General features: G+C 32.5%; 1 protein-coding gene across 1 annotated transcript in view; it reads right to left on the reverse strand.

Annotated features, from left to right (window-relative positions):
* LOC129216070 (cGMP-dependent 3',5'-cyclic phosphodiesterase-like) overlaps window positions 1–23,444 on the reverse strand; it is an 86,597-nt gene that overhangs the window by 26,892 nt on the left and 36,261 nt on the right. Inside the window, exons 2-8 of the mRNA XM_054850214.1 lie at window positions 18,293–18,357; window positions 18,157–18,209; window positions 9,774–9,848; window positions 9,647–9,688; window positions 7,887–7,952; window positions 3,740–3,861; window positions 1,120–1,231 (exon numbers count right to left, since the gene is read on the reverse strand). Coding sequence (XP_054706189.1) covers window positions 1,120–1,231; window positions 3,740–3,861; window positions 7,887–7,952; window positions 9,647–9,688; window positions 9,774–9,848; window positions 18,157–18,209; window positions 18,293–18,357 — 535 coding nt within the window. The remainder of the gene's footprint in view (window positions 1–1,119; window positions 1,232–3,739; window positions 3,862–7,886; window positions 7,953–9,646; window positions 9,689–9,773; window positions 9,849–18,156; window positions 18,210–18,292; window positions 18,358–23,444) is intronic.

Below are 23,444 nucleotides of genomic sequence, written 5' to 3' on the forward strand. Positions count from 1 at the left end.
GTTGGAAGGATGTGAATAGTAAATGTAACCAGATTGTTTCCAGAAAATTCTTTTGCCTATTCTGATCATTCTTCTATTCTTTGATGCAAATCTCTACAATTTGTGCATCCAAGCACACATCTTTTCTGTAATGAAAGGCTTTTTCTACTTGAACTAGTATTTCACCTGCATGCTGTCTCTCACTCATTGTACAGGCAATGGTATCAACACAAAAGAAAATGTCAAGTAGTTTACAAACCAACTTAAACTAAAATATTCTGCGGGTATGTACATTTGGATGACAGGAAGTGCTGCTGCTTTTAAAGCAAATTCAGAAGAATAGAAGCATTTTCATTTTATTCATTGACAAAATAAAGAAGAAATTTGTGAGTGTAATACCAATATGTTTTCAGAATTGGTTTGAAACTGAAAGGTTTTTTTTTTTTGGCTTTATTATTTTGGGGGACAGAAGAAAAGAGCGATATATCTGAATGAGCAACATAAAAAGGCGCGACAAAATGAAGGGCTACTGTACCATAAAGATCTTCCACTAATAAGTAACATAGTAAACTATTTTTTGACGGTTGTATTCAAACTGTACTATGGAAGAAAAAGCTGGTGTTCTACAAAAAAGGTGAAGATTTTTAAAAAAAGGGAGGGGGGGGGTGCATACATGCAAAAGAAATTGAGAATTGTTGCTTTATACTATGATAGGGATTAGAAAATGTTTTTTTATTACTATAAACTACAAAAAAAACTATTACATATGGCAGGTAGGAGAAAAATTGAAAAAACTATTTTCTTTTTCAAAACCCCAAAATCTGACAAAAAAAAATTTACATATAATGCAAAGATTTTTTAGAAGCAACTTCTGAAAAAACTATGCAGTATAATGAAAAATAGAAACCAATGCAACTGTAGTATAAAATTTTAGCTTACATGTATTTTAATGCAAAAATGCCTCATTCCATGCAAAAACAGAGGTTCCTGGTAACGATTACTAGTTTCCAGTATTTTTGAAATTTTGTGCAATAGTTACGATATTGCTCCTGTAGAAAAGCAATTTTTTTTTCCTTTACATACTATGCTCAGACAAACTATAAAAATGCAAAAGTAAAGAATAAGTTTAATGGTACCAACCTGACTTCGTTTTTTTATTTTATGCTCTTCATCATAAGCATGAGCACGGACTAATAAAGGAGATATAAACTTGGCCCAGTTCTTCACACATTCTATATCTTCTGTAGTAAAACTAAAAACATTTGTTTATACGTGAATATAGTAAAAGTTACCCAAAATTCATTCTTAATTTAATAAAAATAATGTACAATTCTTAAAGTATATTACATAACGTACACATAAAACTGAAGAGTAATTAAAAGAAATAAATTAGAAAAATAATACAGTATAACCCTGATTTAACAATTGTCAAGGGACTGGAAAAAGTTATCGTTAAATCAAAGATAACATTAAGTCAAGGAGCATAGACATTAAATGCAGTCAAATCTGGGCCAGTGAAATGTATCATTAAACTGAGGAAATCATTTAATCGGGTATCGTTAAATCGAAGTTATACTGTAGATGCAAAAACTTTTTTGATACAAATACAATAAAAAATACTGATAAATGTAAAATATTTTACTAAAATCTTTTGTCAAATCTTTGAAATTTAGAACAAAATTCATTACATAAAATTGCCATCAGTGGAAGTTACGTAACATGATTATTGGTCAACTGTGGTTCAATTTCGCAAAACTCATCAAGGACTTCCAACATTTATACCAATAAAGTGTACCAGGGCCAGTCCAAGGGGTGTAAAAACTGTGCAATTAAACAAAGAGCCACGCCTCAGAAAAAAATTATAAAGTTAAAATCCTTCCTTTTTTTTTGGTCTTTTTGACCCCCCCCCCCCCTCTTGCTAAAAATGCAAACAGCTCTTGTTGTTTTTACTAAGCAACAAGTATCTGAAAAGAAATAGCAAACTTTGCTAAGAAACCTAAATATTTAGCAATTTTATTGGATTACACTCAAAACACGAACCACAAAGAACTATCAGCACTGTGAGATATTTAAATACAGACATAAATGAACTAAGTATACAATAACGGTTCATTTGTTTTGAAACAAGAAAAGACTTGACAGGAAAAGGACTTTCAGCCAATAATATAAGCATATTAAAAGAAGAAGTAGATCTCCAGAATTGTAGGGGATATGGCTATGATAATGGAACTACAATGAGGGGTTTGTCAAAAGTGAAACAAAAAATATTCTAAGATGTAGGTCATAATTTAAATTTGGTTCTTGGGACATTTCAAAATCATCATTAAAATGGGAGTCATTTTAATTTCAGCTTCAAAACTTGTTTTCATACATAAATATAACCTGAATATAACCAAAAAATCATAAAAAATTGAAAAGCAGTATAGGAGTGAGCTCTCATGCTAATTAAACTGTGTTATATATATATATATATATATATATATATATATATATATATATATATATATATATATATATATATATATACACATTGATAACACCTTTTACTATAAAACAGAACAGGCAGAAACAATTTTCAATACAAAATAAAACTAAAATACAAAATAAATTACGTCTGTACCTCAGAGCCAGACTGAGGTAAGTACAAAAAATTTTGATTTTCCATTTATTATTGCATTGTTTGTAGAAACCTATTCCGCATCAAGCCATGTGTTGTGAATGTATTTCTTTTTTTAAAAAGTTCTTTTTAATTTGTTACCTTGTTGTTTTATTTGTTGTCTTAATTGGGTTTAAAGAGCGTGCGTCCCATCCTTAGCATGTGACAGAAAAAAGTTTTTCCTCTTTCCGGTAAAATTACCATAATGTGACCAACATACTTCTGGCTCTGAGGCACAGGTATAAAATTAAGATTCAATTAAAAAATTAAGATTCTGAGGGGAAAATGATATTTTAAATTAATTAAGTTGAAGATTCTTACCAAGACCGTAACTTTAAAAAAGTTTGTCAAAATTGCAGTTCTTGGAAATAGATAAATAAACGAGCTGATGTGTGCGTCACATGACTTCCTTTTACAACAATTTGAAGCTATTTCCAGATTATTGGCAATTTTAATGTGATTCAATAGTTTCCTCTTTAAATATCACCAACAATTGCCAAATGAAAACCAAATAAAAAAAAAAATCGCCAAATTTGTCGCCAAGTTGGCGACAAAACTTGGCGACCAAAAGCTTGGCAATATGTTTCCAAGTGTTAGCATAAATTATAACACCACTTGAGTTTGCATTGAAATTAACATTGATTTCCCCCCAAAAAGGTGTAAAAGACCCCTTTTGGAACATTCGAATGCAACCAAAAAGGGAGGTGCACAACTAGACCCCACTAGGAGTCTACGTACCAAATTTCAACTTTCTAGGACTTACCATTCTTGAGTTATAAGACATACATATGCACATCCGCACATACATACATGCGTAAATACGGACCTCAAGAGAAAAGTCGTTGTATTTAAGTCGGGGAATGTCAAAATGGATATTTCGGGTGCCTATACATTCGTAGGCACTTATCCGAGTGTGGTCGGGTTGAAAAAAAACTCAACATTCATTCGGGGGTGAGCAAAATAGAAATTAAGGCTGAATTTGAGGGAAGTCTTTTTTCGCGAATACAATACTTCCTTTTTTGTAAAAGGAAGTAAAAAGTGACTAACAGAAAGGTAACTTCAGAGCAACAGGTAATTACACTATACTAAACAGAAATACTTTACCTTTTTTTGTTAATAAGGCATAACAAACTGCAAACATTGTCTTCCAATTTAGAAGTAAATAATGGCACACACAGAAATGAGTGTATTAGGACGTCAGAATTATTATTCCCTAAGGAAAATCCCTGAAAAAATAACATTCATTAAGCAAACTGAATGCAGTTATAGAAATAAGATTTAAGCTTAAGTTTACAAAAACATTTTCAAAAAACACAAATTTTATCTCTTTATGGGATTAAAAAAAAGTTAGAGTGAAATTCTAAATTTGAAAGCAAGTCTGCTGTTTCAAGGAGGAATATGCAACCGGGAGTTGAGTTTGAATTTTACAACCGCACAACCTGTAAACAAACCTAATTTCATTCTAGATAAACATATGTATTTATTTCACACTACGTGCAGAAAATTGTCAGCATCCATGTTGTATGATTATGGGGTATGTGTAAGATCCCTTGGGTATTCATTTGGCTCTGAATGCCCTCATTAAAATTAAATCCCTAGTCCAGTTTTGCATCGAAGAGAGCCCAGGTTCTGGTTGGAAACTGTGCCTTGAAATTGTCTGTGCCATTGACATCCTTGCCTTAATGGTGACACATGAAAGACTGGATGCCATATCAGAAGATTGCACTAGGTCTGTTAAAGCCTAAGACAGCCCCATTAGAAAGGGAAAAAAATGACACTATTATTAAAATTTGTTGTGACAAAGGGCATATTGGAAGACAATCTATTGCAATAAGTCAAGCACCAAAAGAAGTCAGTATGCTGAACCAAATTTCTCTATTGAGTAAGCTTGATATTCAAAATCATATTTAAAAATTCTAATTTTGTTCACTCACTGCAACAAAAAAGTAGAAGTTAAAAACTATATAGTCTAAACATTGATTCTTTCAATTCTGATGCATTTGTGGTGAGTTGTGTAGAATTTTAATGCACTAGAAAAAGTGTCAACAATCAGGTGTGTTCCTAGAGGAAACACAGTGAATACCATGTATGTAGGTAACAAAATTTAAAGGCACTAAATTTTGTCGATATCCTATAACCTGGAAGTACCTGTATAAAATATATAACTCCATGATTTTTTGTTTAGTATAACAAACACAAAAAAAAAGTATTATATTTATAAGAGGGGGATTATACAGAGGTGAAAAAATGGGGGTGCTTGACACTCTAAGAACATGCCTGCTGACACTGAACAAATTGCCAGTTGGAAGAAAAGCAAAATTAAATTTTTCTTGGCAAAAAGAAACAAAGAGAGCCAAAAAAAAGTTTTCCTTGGGAAACAAAAAAAAATGTATATTAATAAAGAAAGAAAAATATGGATGGAAAGCTCCAATACTATTTTGACAGGAACAAAATTTTCTAAGGAGTTATCAGCTATAACTAGAAAACAAGAACTTTCAATAACAGTAATGAAATCTTTTTCAATTGTAATCTCCCATTGCAAAAAAGGTTGGCAATCAGAAATTTTTAAGGCAACTGAAACTAGTAATATACCAAGCGGAATTACTGCTTTACACACAGATGGAAAAACTGATTTTTTGTCTAATACCAATTTACCTTTCTAAGAAAATACAGCTACAGAAAAATACCACTGACAGATGAATTGACAAGTCTTAGAAATGTAATCAAAAATACTAATATCCAATTCTGCTTCTCATTCAGTTACTAAGTTTAAACTTAATATTTAACTAAATTACAAGTAACTTAGCAACCCGTAATTTTGGTATGAGGCTGTAATGAGCCACTCACAAAATCAAATAGATCAAATCCAATTTTTTCATGAAAAAAAACTTATTTAACTCTGAAAGTGATTCATTGATGTGCTATTATGTGAATATATAATAAAGTTCTGATCAGCATAAGTTAACTATGTGACAGTAATAAATATAATGAGTGTTTCATCAATTCCAAAAACAAAATCGTTTTCTTCATCCATTTTCAATTTGTCTTTGGAAAGAATTGTTTTGAAGATTAAATGACTCAGGGATTAAGAAACACATAGTGTACCGTTAGCTTCTGTGGGTAACAAAGACAAAAACTTTTAAGCATAATGTTTTCATGACAGAAAACAGGAAATTAAGACTGAAAAATTTCTTCTACAAAATAATGTTCAAGTTTGCTGTTTTTGTCAGACAGTTTTATGAATTAAAAAGCAAATGATCTATAAAAATCAATAAATAATACAATAAATGCTTTATGTTAAAACTAAAATAAGCTGCAGATAAAATTAAAAGAAATTTTATTCGACATGAAAATACTTTTCTAAAAAAGCAGTAACAAAACTGATCCAGTGCTTTCTTGCATCAAACGACCTCAGACAGTGATGCTCTTTCATAGACAGTATACATATGCATGTATATTACAGTATACATATGCATATATATAACAGTATACATATGCATATATATAACAGTATACATATGCCTACTAAGGTGGTTCAAAAATACATGTAAAAAAAAGTTTCTCCTAGATAACGGGACACCCCTCAATATTTTTAGACTTGTGGATAGCAATATGCTGGTAGAATTTTAGCTTCCTATTTTAACTGAAACAGGGTGCTCAACCCCCTCCCCAAAACTACAATAGTATGGGGAGGGGGGTTAAAAAATAAATCAAACTGAAAAAACAATGCTACATATTATAATATATACTAGAAATATGCATATACAATGCAATAAAATAATTATTTACTAAAAAACAGCTGAGGAAATCAAATATTTCTCAGTTTGTGGCATTGTCTATGATACGGCTAATGTTAAATTAAGGGATCATTGAGCACCCTCTTAAAATTTGAGTAAGAAGCTAAAATTTTTACAGCATAATACTATTGGTAAATGTAAAAAAAAAAAAATAAAGGGTGTCCTGGACTCTAGCTGAAAAAAAGTTTTTTTGAACCACCCTAATGCATCCCTTAATTTTACATGTAATATGGATTTTATAATTTTTATCACCAATCAAAAATTAGATTTTCATAATCTAAACGTATGAATTTATTCTATTAAGTTACATACAATCAGAAAAAGCTACCTTAAAAAGCTTTTCAATGAAAAATACCTTGAAAGAACAAATTGTTATTGATTCAAAACTGCATTTAAAATAATGTTTAAAAGACAAAACAATTTATCTCTTTTTTCAATAAAAATGTGTCTGCGTTTCTTAGCTTCTCAAAAATTAATGCAATATTGATTTTTTAAAAAATAATATTATGTTACAAAGAAGCAATTTGGTTTGAATTATTTTTAAATGTATAAATTGGCTCATTTTTAAATACAAACTAGTGAAGAAAGAAAAGGATTGGATTTTTGAAAATTCTTTCCATGAACAAATCATTGTGTCTTCAAAATTGCCTCAAAATAATTTAGCAGTAAGTGCACCTTTGGCTTGCACTTGTAAGAACTAATGGATATCCAAGTTTTTGCCAATGTACTAGATATTCAGACCAAATGCGTAGTATAATAATGAACAAGCCCTTCTTATGTGCCTAGCTTGCTTAATAACACATGCATTAAAAATGCTTAAAATAAAATATCCTGAGGCTGTTCAGTGTCAGATTTTACACACTTTATCATTTTAGCTTTGATTCAGCACAATCAAAATTTTACAACATGGTCAAATATGCATCACATCTAGCAAGTTATTAAAAAAAGGTATATAAAGAAATGTAATTCAAGTAATTGTTGCACCTTGAGTACAGAAATGAATTTGTAAAAGATTGTGATTTTTTAATAAAATCGCAAAATCATTTACTCATAAAATATTTTTATGGATTATTATGTCAGTAATATTAAATAAGCAGATTTACAACCTTAATAGAACTTGGAATCATACAGTAAATGCTTAGCGTTAATTATTAGTGTAAAATATTATAAAATAATATCATAGTTGAATCATAATTTATGTCATAAACTTTGATTTTATGTTTATTTTTACATGCAAACTTTAAAGGTTTCACAAAAAAAAAAAAAAAAAAAAAATACTAACACAGATTACGAGAAATATAGATTGTTGCATTGTATATAATCAAAGGAAGTGCTACATTATTATTAACTTTAAATGTTAAATCATTCAAAAAATCAAATAATATAAAGAAGGCTAAATTAAAATTTGAATCAGCAACATGAATCAGACAACACATACCTTGCAAAAAACATACCTTCGCGTTATTTACTACAACACTAGCTTTTTTCTCAATAACACTTTGAAAGCTAGAATTTTCAACCTGAAATAATTTAAGCAATTAGTGAAATAAATTATGACAGAATAGGAAATAAAATATCTGAAATTCAACTATTGCAAATTTCAAAAAAAAAAAAAAAAACAAGTAAAGCTGATAAATATGATAAATGACACCTTTTAGAATAGTTATATACATAGGGTGCGTTCATAAAGTCGAAGGCGTATAATGAGTTAAGCGAGTTAACCGAACGAGGCGCTCAAAAAGAGAACGCATTAGCTATCTGGTCGTTCAGAAAGTGTAACTCAGTTAGTTTCGTGAAGCGAAATTCTTAACGAAGCTCACGAAGGAAAGAGGTGGTTTGCTCAGTTAGAAAACATGGCGGCGCTCAGTGCATGCATTGTTTATGTTTTAAATGTGATATATGCGCGGTTTATAATGAGTATATTGGTGAGCATATGGAATCTTGTAGCGATAAAACATCAGGGTTTGCAGGGTTGAGAAAATTTCAGTAAAAGAAATCGAAATAAATACTTCATACTTTAATTATTTATTTGCTCTAGACAACTATGACACAAAATAATAATAATAATGCATTTTGAATTTTACTAGCCTTTACTGATGCATTATACTTTACTTTTAGTCAAATAATTAAAATACACCTTTGAATATCGTTTCCTAATGGGGGGAAAATGTTGTTGGAGATCGGAAATTTTAAATCAAAAACACATTTTGCATTTTCCTATAACTCATCAAGAAATAATTCAAAATACCTTGTGTAAGTCAGGTCATATATCTGATTTTATAAAAGTTAGTAGATTTATAGTGAAATGTTTTCTATCCAAAAAGAGTCGGCGTGACTTTTTCTGCATATACCGGGGATACATCAATTTAAGAGTAAACAAGAGACTGTTTTCTATACATTTTTTTTTAGAAATTAACAATATTTGCAAGCAGTAGGGCAGAAAATAGAATGTGTGGGATTACATTTTTTTTTTCGTTTCTAAAAAGTACTATTTGTTGTTCTGTGCTAAGAAACAATGATGGAATCTAAAAAATTATCTTAATTAAGATGAAATTTAGTTGAAAGGAATCTGAAAATTTATTTTCCTCTTTTTATTTTATTCAAAAGAAGAATCATCTAATCTTTTTCATCACTAACTTCAAAATACATATCCTCCGAAAAAGCAATGATCTGCGTCGTCTGCTAACCTAACGTCCGCCATCTTTAATTTTAACTGATCATTCAAAAAGTGAATGCGGGGGTAACGAAAAACCGAAGAGTTATCGGTCATTAAGCCAATGAGTTTCGTTAGACTTTTTGAACGCACCCAAGTTAGTCGAGTTTCTTCCTCTACAACAACGGCAAATTGAACAAAATTATAAATTCACTTTGTTCAGTTTTTTTTAATATTTTATTCTAATGCATTCTTTTCTTAATGAATAAATTTTTCTTTTGTTTCTTCATTGTCTGCATACATGCATTGTATTCAATGCGTTAACTAATTTATGCTTGCAACGAGCTTTGTTTTGAACTATACATACTTTTTTGATGAAAGACTACCATAAATGAATCCAGTTTTATTTAAAATTTTAATTTGAAAAATAATTGTTTTCAATTTTGGTTCTTTTTAACTTGACGAGTGTAGTGTCTCATTTCATTTGATTATACAAATGTATACATATATAATAACAATTCTATTAAAACAATATTGTAGAGTAAAATAAAATATACTTACACTAAACCGAATTTCTTCAGGAAGAATTCTACTTCCAATAACCTACGGGATTTAAAAGTAAACATTTGAAGTTGTTTAATTAATATATAACATTTACAAAAAATTTTGCCAATGTAAGATTGTTTACCTCACAGAAAAGCTCTCTTTGGTCATCTGATAAGAAGAGCATGAATCCACTTTCAGCCCGGACCTTATTTATAAGCTGTGGAAAAAAATTCAAATATGCATAAAATTAAAGAAAAGTTAAAATAGTTTTTTTCCTGTTGTTTTTACATATTTATTGTTCTATTCTGGAAAAGGACACTAAGATTCTTCTTCTTACCTTATAACATTCAGTGCACAATGAATTTTCAAGCAATATATTAAAAGGGTTGTGTCAGCTTAAAAGTGAAAAATTATTTCTTTGGCAAAAATTAGCACCCCCATGCAATTTATTGAGGCTATATACTAGAAAATTATGCCAGGTTTTTATGAAGTCATACTTGTTTAGTATTAATGTTAACCAGGCCCGGATTTAAGTACCCCCACACACCCCAGTGGAAAAGTGCGACTCCCAGCACTGAGAGGCCCACAACCCAATCCAATGAGCATTAAAGAGTCCTGGTGATTTGGGCCCAAAATTTGTAGATCCAGACCAGATATTAACTATTGTTTACATACAGGGCCGGACTGGACTCCTCGAAGGGGCGCAAACCTTAGAACTTCAGAGGGGCGCAAGATATGTATGCACTTATTTGCCAATTCCAGATTATATACAGGGTTCATTATGAAAGTAATGAGCATTTACTGGCAAAATATATTTATTGATTGTAATTTGTACAAATGTTCAATATTCTTCAAAATACATTCCTCCTGCATCAATACACTTGTGGAGATGTGTTTGCTACGCCTGAAAGGCACCCTGAAACTCTTCCAAGGGAATGTCTCTCAGGAACGTTGTAACATGGTGTTGGATGTTTCCCAAGGTTCCTCAATGTTTTCCTTCCTTCGCTCTCTCTCTCTTGAGTCGCGGAAACAAAAAGAAGTCATATGAAGCTAAGTAGGGACTGTAAGGTGGTGAGGGATCACCGGGGGGGACACATCCATAACGGGGTTCGTCGGCGACCTCCTCCTGGCTCTCTTTGAATGCCTTGTGCCACTTCCCAGACTGTGATCTTGAAATGCAATCATCCTGGAAGGCTTCTTGCACCATCTGGAATGTTTCGGTTGCATTTTTTCCAAACCTCACGCAAAACTTTATGGCGTATCATTGTTCAAGCGAACGCTCCATTGCGTTATGTTACAAAAGTTGAAAACATACTTCAAGCAGAGGCACTTTTCTCCGCTCACACTGCTCGAAAGTAACTGACGAGCATTGAAAGGGCATATCCCGCACCACATTTCTCAGCCGGTTTTACCGTGCTGCCATCTATCGTCGCGTCACAATAACATTATGCTCATTACTTTCATAATGGACCCTGTATAACAAGGTGAGTGCGAGGGAGAAAAGGTTTTCATGATGTGTCATTGCTCATTACTAATTACAAAACTTCTTGCATACGTGTTCACACGAGAGGTGCATTTAAACTTTTATTTGGGTGTTTTGCGGGGTATTTTCTGGGGGAGGGGAGTTGTCGTCCTTGTGTGTGTGTGTGGGATTATAATATTTTGCCTGCTACCTTTTTTTTTTTTTTGATTGACCTGAAGAGAGGGAATGTTGTTAGGAGAGTAGTGCAGGTTTTTCCTTTAAGTGAGATATGTATGCTCTAAAATTTAGTGTTTTCTCCTAACAGGGGCGCAACAAGAATTTTCTTTAGAGGGAACACATGAAAATAAAAAGAAAGATAAGAGGATTCAGAGCTAGTAGGGAAAAGGAAGGAAGGAAAAGGTGGAATCCGGGGGGTGCTCCCCCGGAAAATTTTTGACACTTGTAGTTTTAAAAACGCAATTTTAGACTTTCTTTGCTGATGTTAGGAGAAAAAAGTGCATTGGTTTCAGCCGATATTCTTGATTTTGAAGCCTTAAAAGAACTATTATAGGCCAGATTTACTGAATTAGGGTAAGGAATGGAGCTTCAAGGACTGGCCCCAATCGATTTAAAAATAAAAAAAAGATCGAAATCAATTATTCCTCTTCCTTCAAATTTTCGAAATTAAAACTAAAAACTCATTTGTCGACAAACTTTTAACATTTTACGTTAAAGAGGTTCTGGAGTTTTTCCCTGGAAAAGGTAAGGAGGTAAGTGTAGTTTAAAGAACCTATTTTTTTTTTATGCATCGATTTCCAAAGTGTGTTCCGTGGAACACTATGGTTCCGCATTTTAGTTATTCCAAAGCATATTTTCTACAGTAAATTTAAAAAAAATTAAAGAAAAAATAACATTAAGAATTTAAAATGCCACGACAGATTGTAATTGCAGTCGTCATTGTGTTTCGCATCGCCATTCCACATGACAAAGAAAATTCCATCTGATTTGAAGCAAATTTTTCCTTTAGCTTTAACAGTATTTTTAACAAGTTTCATGCCCTCCATTTAAGACTATTTAGCTATATTTATATTATTCATATTAGAGACATGAGTAGTTAACACAAATAACTACTTTCCGAGACAGAAATATGCTTGCTTTCCGCTGGAAAAGTTTTTATGAGATTGAATGAACTTCCTGACGAACTGAAGCTTTTTTAACTTTAACAAAAAACATCAGTATCTATAAGCTTTCAATGTTTTTCCACGCGGAGCGATAGGGATAACAAATATGTACCGAATTTCGTCAGATTCTATGCTTTACGCTTTGAGTTGGAGTGCCTACAATAAATCGGTCTAATATATGTAGACGCAGACACACGGACAGATTCAAAAAATATTTAAAGTAGGTTGGACACAACTTAAAACTGGCTAATATGTCAAAATATGAAAAACTTCTCGAAATTGAGTTTCTTCTATATAAGTAATTATGATAGCGAATGATTATTACTTTTCATTTGAGTTTCAGATCGTTAGCATTTTGTCTTAGGGGTTTCTTGAAATGTAAGTGAAGTACTAAGGGTTCCGTAGCCGAAAAAGTTTGGGAAACGCTGTATTAGACAGGGTTCATACACTTTTGGTTAAAAAAAGTTCCCTGACTTTTCCAGGTTTTCCAGGTTGTTTTTTTAGAAAATTCCAGGTTACTCGCTTCATTAAAAATTTAAGTTTAAATAGTAATATTTTCAAAATAATTAAAATTGTTTAAAGTAGCAATGCAGAAGAACTGAAACTTCTCCCCTTAGATTAAAAAAAAAAAAAAAAAACTTAGATTTTTTTTCCTTTGTTTTCTCTGTCAAAATTTTAAGTTTTTTTTAAACATTTTGTTCAAAATTGTTTTAATTTGTTTACTATTTGTTGAAAACAGAGTACTTTCAACTTATTTTAGGGTTTTTTTGATGTCACGCGTAATATTATAGCGTTTTGCTGTAGTCCTGCAGCAACCTTTTAGCATCCGCTTTTGGTTTACAATACTTTTTATTTTCTTATAAGTAGGTTACACAAAACATATTGAGCAAAACGCAAAGCTAAATTTTAGTATAAATATGGTTAACTTGTTGCATCAATTGGCATACCATGTAATGCATAGTAACAAAAATCAACATCCGCCGATCATAGGCCAATGCCAATAATCTTTTTTTTTTTTTTCACATATTAAAGGACGCTTACATTAAAATTTCAAATTTTCTTTTCCAGAAAGTATTAGTTAATTTTCAAAAATTCACAACTTTTTGCACATTTTAATGTTATTGTCAATGTTACTCATTGATATAAACATCCAATTCTGTTTCTGGAAGTTTAAGTCTATTTCCATTGTGCAAACGATCAAATATTGCGACAAAGTGAAAAATTTAAAATAATATGTAGATTTTTGGATTTGTAGTATAAAAGTAGTAATAAATAATTAATAATCCTTAAAAGGATACAATAAAAGCAAAATAGTCAGTATTTAGCACATAAGAGTCTAAATCAATTAAAACAAAAAAATGTTATAAAGATTAAATTTTGCATTTTTCCAGAAAATAATTACAAATTATCCGGAAAAAAAAGGCACAATTTGTGTTGTTTTCAATAGTTTGCATTGCAATTAACATCCAATGCCGTTTTCGGGAACTTAGGCACTTAAAAAGTCTTGTGTACTTCCATCTTGGGAATGACCAAATATGGCGGCTATGCCCAAAAATAAGAAATAACTTTTTTAATTTGTCGCATGAAGACAATTAAACAATAATTAATCTTCATGAAACTACAATTCATTGAAAAGTTTTTATCACATTTGCGTCCGAGGCAGTGAGGATAAGATTAAGTTTTAAGAACAAAATTTTTTATTTCTCAAGAAAATTATTTTAAATAACAATAAAAAACAATTTGTAGACCATTTTTTGTTATTTTCATCAGTTTTCAATTAAAGAAAACATCCAATTCTGCTTTGTTTTTAGAAACTTAGGCATTATCCATCTTGTGAATGACCAAAGATGGCGACTGCGTTTCACACGTAGCTGAAATGATTTTCCGATCAAAAAAAAAAACTATTTTCCCCGATCGATCTTCCCATCTACAGGTTGTGCTTCCGAAGCAGTAAATTGTCTTCTCTCCTTTTGAGTTTGTACATAATTGCTGTTCACCTGATTTTTTTCCCCTTGGGAACTACTGAGAGCCAAAAATGGCGGCTGCTGAAGATTTTTTGGGTCGCCACTTTTTTCATTGCTTTAAAATTGTTACAATTTTTTTTAAATACATCGATAAAAATGAAGATTAGATCTCATAAAACCAAATTCCCTGGGAAAAAATTGGGAAAAAGAAAAATTTTGGGGACACATTTGGAAAATTCCCTGACATTTTTGACTATGTCATTTTCCATGATAATTCCAAGTTTTCCCGGAGCGTACGAACCCTGTACCGAATAGAATGTTGTGGCAACCCATCTAAAACTTTAGGCAGTAGAAAGAAATGCGTTCCCCTCACTGACTCCATGCAAGAAAATCTTCGATCTTTTGGCGCATTTTTCGTTGTGAAAAAAAAAAAAAAACGTTCATTTCTCGATTGCAGTTTTTAAGTGCCAGCGTCGGTTTAGATAAAAATTTACAATTTTTTTCGTGAAATCACAATAAAAACGAAGACTAGATCTCATGGTAGTTAATTCCTTGGGAAAAAAAATGGAAAAAAAATTTTTGGAGGACAAAATTTGAAAACTCCCTGACTTTTCCCTGACATTTTTGACAGTGTTATTTTCCCTGACAATTCCCGGTTTTCCCGGAATTCCCGGAGCGTACGAACCCTGATTAGAGGAAGGCGGTTCGGGGACCTTTGCTCGAATATATATCTTAAAAATGTGATTGTAATACAGTGGACACCGGTTAATTGAATCAGTGGGTCATTGAATCAACCGTTTTAAGGAATCAAATTGTCAAAAACAGAATAAAATTCAGCTTTGTTGAATTGGCCACTTTATGGAATCAAAACTGTTTAGAGCAAACGTGATTCATATAAGCGGCGGTCACTGTACTAGAGACAGTAATTTTTCGAAATTAAAGCTCCAAAAACGCAGTTTTTGAACTTGCTGGGTATTTGGGGTCTCTCCTGGAAATTGAAAAATTGAAGATTTGAACATGAAATTTCAGATGCTACATAATGCTTTCGGCGTGGAAGGGAGGGGGGGGGGGGTCCGGAGGAGTAGCATTTTGAAGACTTACTTATTTTCAAACGAACTAGGAAAAAAAAAGAAAAGAAAGGAATTGGGGTTGGGGGGGGGGGGGGGATAATTAACTGAATAAGCTGTAACTATTAAATATTTTTCATTCAAAGATTTCTTCAAAATAAATTAAGATTTTCCCCGTACCGTATAATTATTATTATTATTTTTACATTAAAATCACTTCGTTTTCCCAATACATGTTCTTTGCTTCCCTTCAATATTAAAGAATAGTCTGAAAAACATTCAACTCAGCGTTTTGGGGGAGGGGCACCCTTCAGGTTGCGCCACTGACCTCCAGTCAAAATTTCTTTAATAATTACATAGAAATTTTGCAAAAGGAACCTGTAAAGCTTTTATGACGCTTCTACTTCGATTAAATTTCATTGACTTTCTTGCACTTTTTGAAAGAATTAAAATATTATTGTTTACCAATACTTGATAATATTAAATATTTCATTACAATAAAAGGAAAATATGATTATTTTGGATTTAAAATTATATTTAAAAATTGTGATTATCATATCATAGTGTACAAGAAATTGCTTTTTTGGTCAACATTATTACCACATCCCAAGCTAAAGTAACATGAATAACATATAAAAAAAAACGTAATATAATGTTATCTGAAAATAACGGAGTAAAAATTAAATAATATAAATCTATAAATAATTGTGAATAAATTTTACGAAAAAAGAAAATAAACTGAAGTCAATAATAGCGATTGTGGAATCAGATAAGGGAAGATCTGAATTAACAATATATGTACATAATGATGCCTCTTAAAAAGGAAACATTTTCCTCAAAAAAGTAAAAGGTAATAAATATAAAGTTTAAAGGATTAATTTAATAAATATTTACACAATGATAAAAGTAGTCTCATTTCTTGACTACCTTCCCACAGTTCGTCACTAACTTTTTCATTGCAAATTGCAAGAAGTTTCTGTTGTCTGAAAATGTATTTTTAATAAGTCTTTTCAAAATTCAAGGTGGCAAAAACGGACCCTTCAAGAAACTATTCGCCTACAACAATGTATAAAAAAATATCCTTGAAGACCGGAAAAATGGGGGAAGAGGCAGGCCCGGATTTACGTAACCGCATGCCGCAGTGCGGAGGGCAGGGCACACCACAGAGGGCCTTCTTTACCCTAAAATCAGCCTGACCGGGTTTTTTGCCTCTGACTCCGCGAACCTGGAAAAAAGACATTTTTGTTGCGATAACGTGAAATGAAATAACTGAAGGGGGTATCTAAAAATGCAACAGAGCACTTAGAAACTGACTAACAATTACAAGAACGGGATGTTTGTCTTAATTCTAGATTGAAAGAGCTCTCTTATCTGCAAATGATTTTTTAATGTCTCAAAATATCTGTTTAAGTTTAAGTAATTTTAAAATTAACGATCGCAACAAAGGGGCCCCTCAAAAACAATTCTTTTAAAAACCTGAAAAAAGAAGGAAAGAGAGTGGGGGGGGGGAGTCACAATATGGCTGCAGGGCACTTTAAAAGGACAGAAGGGCACAACTGGGCGTTTCGATTACAGGTAAGAGGTGTTCGTCTGCATAAGGGAAAAAATTCTAGGGCTTTTTAGAAGGCAAAAGGGCGCAACAAGATGTTGCTTTCTGCCAAATAAAAATGAGCCACCTCTAGATGCTCGATAACTGTGTGAATGCAATAGGAGGTACGATAGCAAGATAACTGATGATTAAAATTGCAATGGAAAATATTGCGGTCCTAATACACTCTTACAGAAACAAAACGACCTGTACAATTTTTATTTAGGAAAAAAAGGAAGCAAAATTTATATTACTATTGAAAATGATAGCGTAATATATGCTACTGATAATTGTTTAAGGAATCACCCAAGATAAAAAAAACTGAACTTTCTTTCATCTACGTCTACCTGCTCTCCTCCCTCCATCCAAACTACCAATGTAAAATTTCCCAGGTGATTCTAGGTATGGAGTAAGCTATCAGCGGTTCCTAGTTCCGGGAATTTATGTTACTCGTCAAGACACCTTAGTCCAAGGCAGTGGGGGACTAGGGATTTTGACCATCAAATAACTTTTAAAGTCGCCCAGCACAATGATTGAAAAGAAAGAAACAAGTTTTGAAAAGGAAAGCAAAAGAATTCGAGGCTCCTCAGTGATTAGCTAAAAGACTTTTATTGCTGTAAAACTTTTGCCTGAAGAATTTCGAGGTGTCAGGAATAGAGAGTAGAAAAATTGATAGTTAAAGGGGAAAAAAAAAATTTTTAACCAAAAAAAAAATTTTTTTTTTTTTTTTTGCAAAGAACCTTTTTGAACAAAAAAAAAAAATCCGGCGTAGGGGTGCACCGGCCATGTGGCCAGTTGCCCGGCGGGCCAGTCCCGGCCTGACCTATTTCTTTTCTGTACACTTCAATTAATATTTCTTGGCCATTGTGGCCAAAATGTGAGGAAAACTTTTGGGATTTCATTGCATTGAAAAATTAAGTTATAACTCTATAATAGTTGCAGCAATTTATTGCATGTGATAAAGAATAATACTGATGTGAGAAGGTAAAGCCCAATAAGTGTTTTTCTTTTTTTTTTTTAAATCCATTGTACTTTGGCAATAATGTACAAGTTTGTTTGTTTAGTTTATACTGAAATTAAAGCAAAGAAAAAAATATTTGATTCCAACATTTCCTTATTGTTATGGAATCCAAAACACATTTCTTCAAATATCTCCTACAAATACTGTGCTTTATCTTCGCACCGGCAGAAAAGTAGTTTCTAAGTTTACAGGAGATTAAGTAGAAAATTTGAAAATTCCTTTTGCTAGGATAAAGGACTTACTATTTTATTTGTTTCTTGTTGCAGATTTACTGAAGAACTAGAATACAAGCACTCTGAAAACAAAATTAAACCTTTACTCTCGCTGATAATGCAAATAACCTTTTTGAATAAAAATTGCAAACATTCATGCTTTTACCACAAAGTTTCAAAATTTCAGCAGTTTCGGGAAGATCCATTTTCTTCTTCAGAAACTTTCCTGTGCTGAAAAAAAAAACGAAAAAAAGAAATGACTACCAGACAAAAACATCCCATGGGCGATCTTCGAAAAAAAGTCCTATGCATAACGCTAAGTTTTTTATTTTTTCCAGCATGCCGAAGCCTTCAAAAAATAATGCTGTTGGAGAATAATAAAAAATGCTTTAATATACTATTAAAGCATAATAGTTAATCTCATAGTTAATTAATAGCTACTTAAATAAAATAAAAAGTTTAGCGTTACGCACGAGATATTTTTTCGAGAATTGCCCCTTTTATGATTTATTAAACATTTACTCATCATTGTCAAACATTTTTTTTCCTTTCTTAAACTTTGATGCCTAGAAAATTGTAAACTAAAATATTTTGCTGCTCAACTGCATAGTCCATTGAGCACTATGGTCCTACACCAAGGACCCATAGTTGAATCCTAGAGGGACATACGCATCGTGCTATTGAGCAATCTAGCAATTTTTATAAGCAACTGGAAATTTAAAACATTTCAAAATAAACACATGCATGAAGATTTTTCTCCTGGTATTCCATTTTCTACTTACCCTCTCTTAAAGAAACAAAATGACGGCAACCGCTCGAAGTAACCAAATTAATTTCATAGGAATTTTCTAAAGAACCATCCCGTATAGATTGTGGAGTGGACCAACTAAAAACTTCGATGAACAAACATGTCACAGCATTATTTATAAAATTGCCATAGAAGGTGAGAGCAACAAAATTAAAAAAGCCGCCTGCTTTAGCTGTATCTGTTGCCATTTAGCTCAAAGTTTAAAACATTTAATGCTTCGAAATTCTGCAGGGGCTTGTCTATGGTTGCGTTCAACGAAACTCACCGGTCGACCGATAAGTAACTGGTACTAACCGAAGCGTTCTACGATCAACCGGTTACCACAGCGGTTACCATTAGAGTCCCTACCATTCTGAGCAGTTGATTATTTGATTGGAACACGTGATCATTAGCTGTCACGTGATTAACTAACCGGTCGCTCTCGGTCGAGCTCATCGAACGCAGAGTACTTGGGGGGTAACAAAAAAGTTAAAATTTGGAACTCTACTGAAATCCTTGTGCTTGAAAAGTAAAATGAAATGCAGTTTCCTGCAAGTCAATGAATTGAGAAATTATGCATTTCTTATGGAACATAAGCCTATTTCTCATAATTACACCCTTTACACATAAATTATAAATAAAATATTTTAATTCAAAACTACTAAATTATGCAAACTAAGTGAAATCTCTTAAAACTTATAAATGATGATTAAAAAATTAGGCATTTGTTATTGACATAAAAAGTAGCATTTTATCTTGTCTAAATATTGGAGAGAGAGTGTTCACGTTAGTTATATCTTGGCCAGTATTAGAGCAATTTCGCAATGTTGCGGCAATATTGGTCTTACAATGCATCAGCAATATTGTACTTAGATTAGTTGATAATATTGTTCCGACATTGGCTGAACATTGCATACAATATTTTGTTTAAACTGTTAAACTACATTGGCAAAATTTTGGAAAGCCAATATTGGGCTGAATATGGCTCTCTAATGTCAACTGAATTTGAAAAGTGTCTGAAAAATGGACTCTATGCACTTGACGGCACTGTAGGTATTGAACAGCATTGTGTTTACAGTAGCACATGATAACCAGATTTTTCGATGTCTTTTAACACATACCGTGTTTTATCTCCTTCACATGAATAAATACGCCATCAGATACTTACATATTTTCCGTTTCATTCATTTTATTTCATCAAATATTTAGAATTAAAAACGATCATTTTCTGATTTTTATTTGGTTTATATTTATTCATGTGAAGGCCCATAAATAAATCAGATACTTTATACGTTCTCCATTTCATTCAGTTTATTCAATCAAATATTTGGAATTAAAACGATCGCCCTCTGATTTTTATCTGAGTTATAATTACCCATGAAGGTGTTTCGCTTGTACGTAAAATGTAAAATTGGACTTGCATGTTTTGCATCGCTACTGACTAGCTGACTCGCGAATGGATCAAATTCAAGTGCACAAACTCCGAAATAATTCACCATTTCGACATGAGGCGCTTTTGAGAGTGATCCATACGCGATGTGAGCATTTTTTCTGGACACTGTCCGATTTCCGAGTTAGGTAAGTCCAGTATATAGTGATTCAAAAAAACGAGTTTCTAGAGCTCCTACATCCCAGTAAGCAAAATATCTTGCCTCAGTATTGCATAAAGGTTGACATGCAAGAAAAATCATCTTGCATTAATACTGCCTCAATGTTGTTATGTTACTCCCTTTATGCTGTCAGCAGGCTGCCACAATATTGACTGACAAGGTGTATGCAGCATAATATCAGGAAAATATCAAGGTAGGCTGCTTTTGTAACATTGCATACGTATTGATATGACAGGATAATATCAAGATGTTGTCATGACAGCATGAAATCAAGGTCTAGGCAAGATGATCTTGCTGTTGTAATCTTGCATACGTATTGATATGACAGGATAATATCAAGATGTTGTCATGACAGCATGAAATCAAGGTCTAGGCAAGATGATCTTGCTTTTGTAATATTGCATACGTATTGGTATGACAGGAAAATATCAGGATACATTGACATGACAATATGAAATCAGCACGTTTGCAAGGTGTTTTATCCATTTATTTATTTGTATTATTTTCACTTCAAACTCGAGAATTAAATTTCATTCTTTAATTATTTCTGTTATTCTTCAAGATAGTTTTCTAGTCTGAGAATATTTTCTTAAAGCTGACATCTGATCGGAAATTCATATAAAGATATTAATAGTACTCGCAATTTAATTTAAAAAAATGAAAGTTTCTTCGTTTTGCGTAATACTTGACTTATTTTTTAAATTCTTGCTTCTAATTGTATTATAAAGACATAAAATGCCTATTTAGAAATAACTGCGGAAGTTTTTATAACACATTTAAGAGTAAAGGTAGCAAAATAATAAATAAACACAATAAAGTACATTTTCAAATAGATGTCAGCATTGAAAATATCCCATGGACAAAACATATGAATTTATCTCAAAGAATAACATAAATAACCATTGAATAAAATTAACCTTACTTGTGAGATTGAAGTGATAATACGAAATTCTGGACTTCATGTCCTTTGTTATTTTCGGCCATTTCTAACATTGATCGCACATCGTCTGCGATATGACTTGTTTAGTACTATATTAATAAACAAATGCAAATATCAGTTATTCATAAGTTATTCCTAAAACAATACTATTCCACACTAATAACTAAGCAACCAACTTAACGAAGCCTAAAAAATGCAAAGCCACGTGCAACTCCTCTGAACCGACTGAATCAATGTGCTAGCAATGCGAGGGACGCTGGGTAGAAAGAACTGTGCGCATGCGCAAGTATCAACGAAGGTCCACCTGCTCTATTGTGTACTAATTACCTTGACGGCGACAGCATGAAATCAATATCATCTTGACGGCGTCAACATGTATGCAATGTTGTTATTTTAAGGTAATATCAATATTGATATTTTAAGATGAATGCAATGTTGCATACGTGTTGTTATAGTAATATTGCTTTTTAATCTTTATTCAAGCTTTATGCAGTATGAAACACGTCAATATTGACGCCGTCAGTATAATATCAAGATCTGTCAAGGTTGATGCAAGAAATTTTGCTAGTAGGGATATAGTTGTTAGAGGCTTTAGAAGAGCACTATTAACACTGAATATTAAATCAAAATAACCTCATATACGACGAAAAGTTAAAGGGATCTTTGGCCTGTCACACCGTAAAAAGGGTCCATTTTAACTCACTGTCTGGTCTGATTACCCGAAAGACTCGGGAAGTTCGAGTCTCCTTCCAGAATTTTCAGAAACCCAAAAATGACTGAAAAACTGGTTAAAAATTCCAATTTGTTTTTAAATGCAGTTTATTTTCTTTCATTAAACTTTCATTTTTTCATGAGAAAGAAAAGATTGCTAAGCTACAATTTGCACCCGTACGTAATCAGGGCCCGATTGCGATATAAAAGAGTGGCAGATACTTTTTTAAGCCCCCCCTCCCCAAGGGTTAACTGCAGAGGGGGATGTAGTCAGGGCTCGATTAAGTACAGTAAGCCAAGCGCACCTGTTGGGGCCTCCCTCATCAGGGGTTCATTTACAGTCTGTTCAAGGGGGTGGTGGTTGAAAACTGTAAAAGTCATCCCTCCAGACCTGTCATGTAGGGGGAGGGGGTCAGGGAGTCAATTGCCCCCCCCCCCCCCCACCCTGGCTTTGAAAAATTAATGTTTTTACATGTAAGTGAGCGTGGTTTTTGTCATTTTCGAATAAAATTTGCAATGAAACCACCCCTCCCTTCCCCTTTTGGAAGAATGTTGGTTTGTCTGTATGTAAGAAATTTAACTTTCTGTGATAAAAATATAAATGCACACAAACAGTGTTTCCATTACGGTATTTTCCATGGAAAAACTTCCAATAAACTTTAAACATTGAATTTTTTTCTTTTACGAAACTTAAAATAATATAAATGCACACAAACAGTGTTTCCATCACACGGTATTTTCCATGGAAAAACTTCCAATAAACTTTAAACATTGATTTTTTTTTACGAAACTTAAAATAAGCAAGCAGAAATCACCCTACTGGCAAAATTTCTTGCATCAATCTTGACAGATCTTGATATTATACTGACGGCGTCAATATCCCAAGTAACACTGAAACGTTACGTCATCGTTACATCACGTTGCAATTAGTTGAAACATCGTTACCGTTTCCCACGCAACGTGATATCACGTTGCTTTATCGATTCGTTACAAAAAGCGTAATTTTGAAACGTTACATCACGTTGCAAATTTCTTAAATTTGTAACGTTGACAAACAGTTGCAAAAGAAACGTTACTTATCATTACTTTTCGTTGCACCTTGCCTCTTGCCTCGTCTTCGGCAACCTCCGAATCCCAGTGGCCATTTTCAGTAAACAACTTCTGGCCTGTTATGCTGCCATTGTTCTGCAACTTCGCAATCGCGATCTCTCATCACTTTTAGCAGTAAGTACTTTGCATTATTGTTAGTGTATTATTCTTGATATACTTA

Source organism: Uloborus diversus, chromosome 2 (genome assembly GCF_026930045.1).
Source record: "Uloborus diversus isolate 005 chromosome 2, Udiv.v.3.1, whole genome shotgun sequence".
In the NCBI taxonomy this organism is placed as follows: domain Eukaryota; kingdom Metazoa; phylum Arthropoda; class Arachnida; order Araneae; family Uloboridae; genus Uloborus; species Uloborus diversus.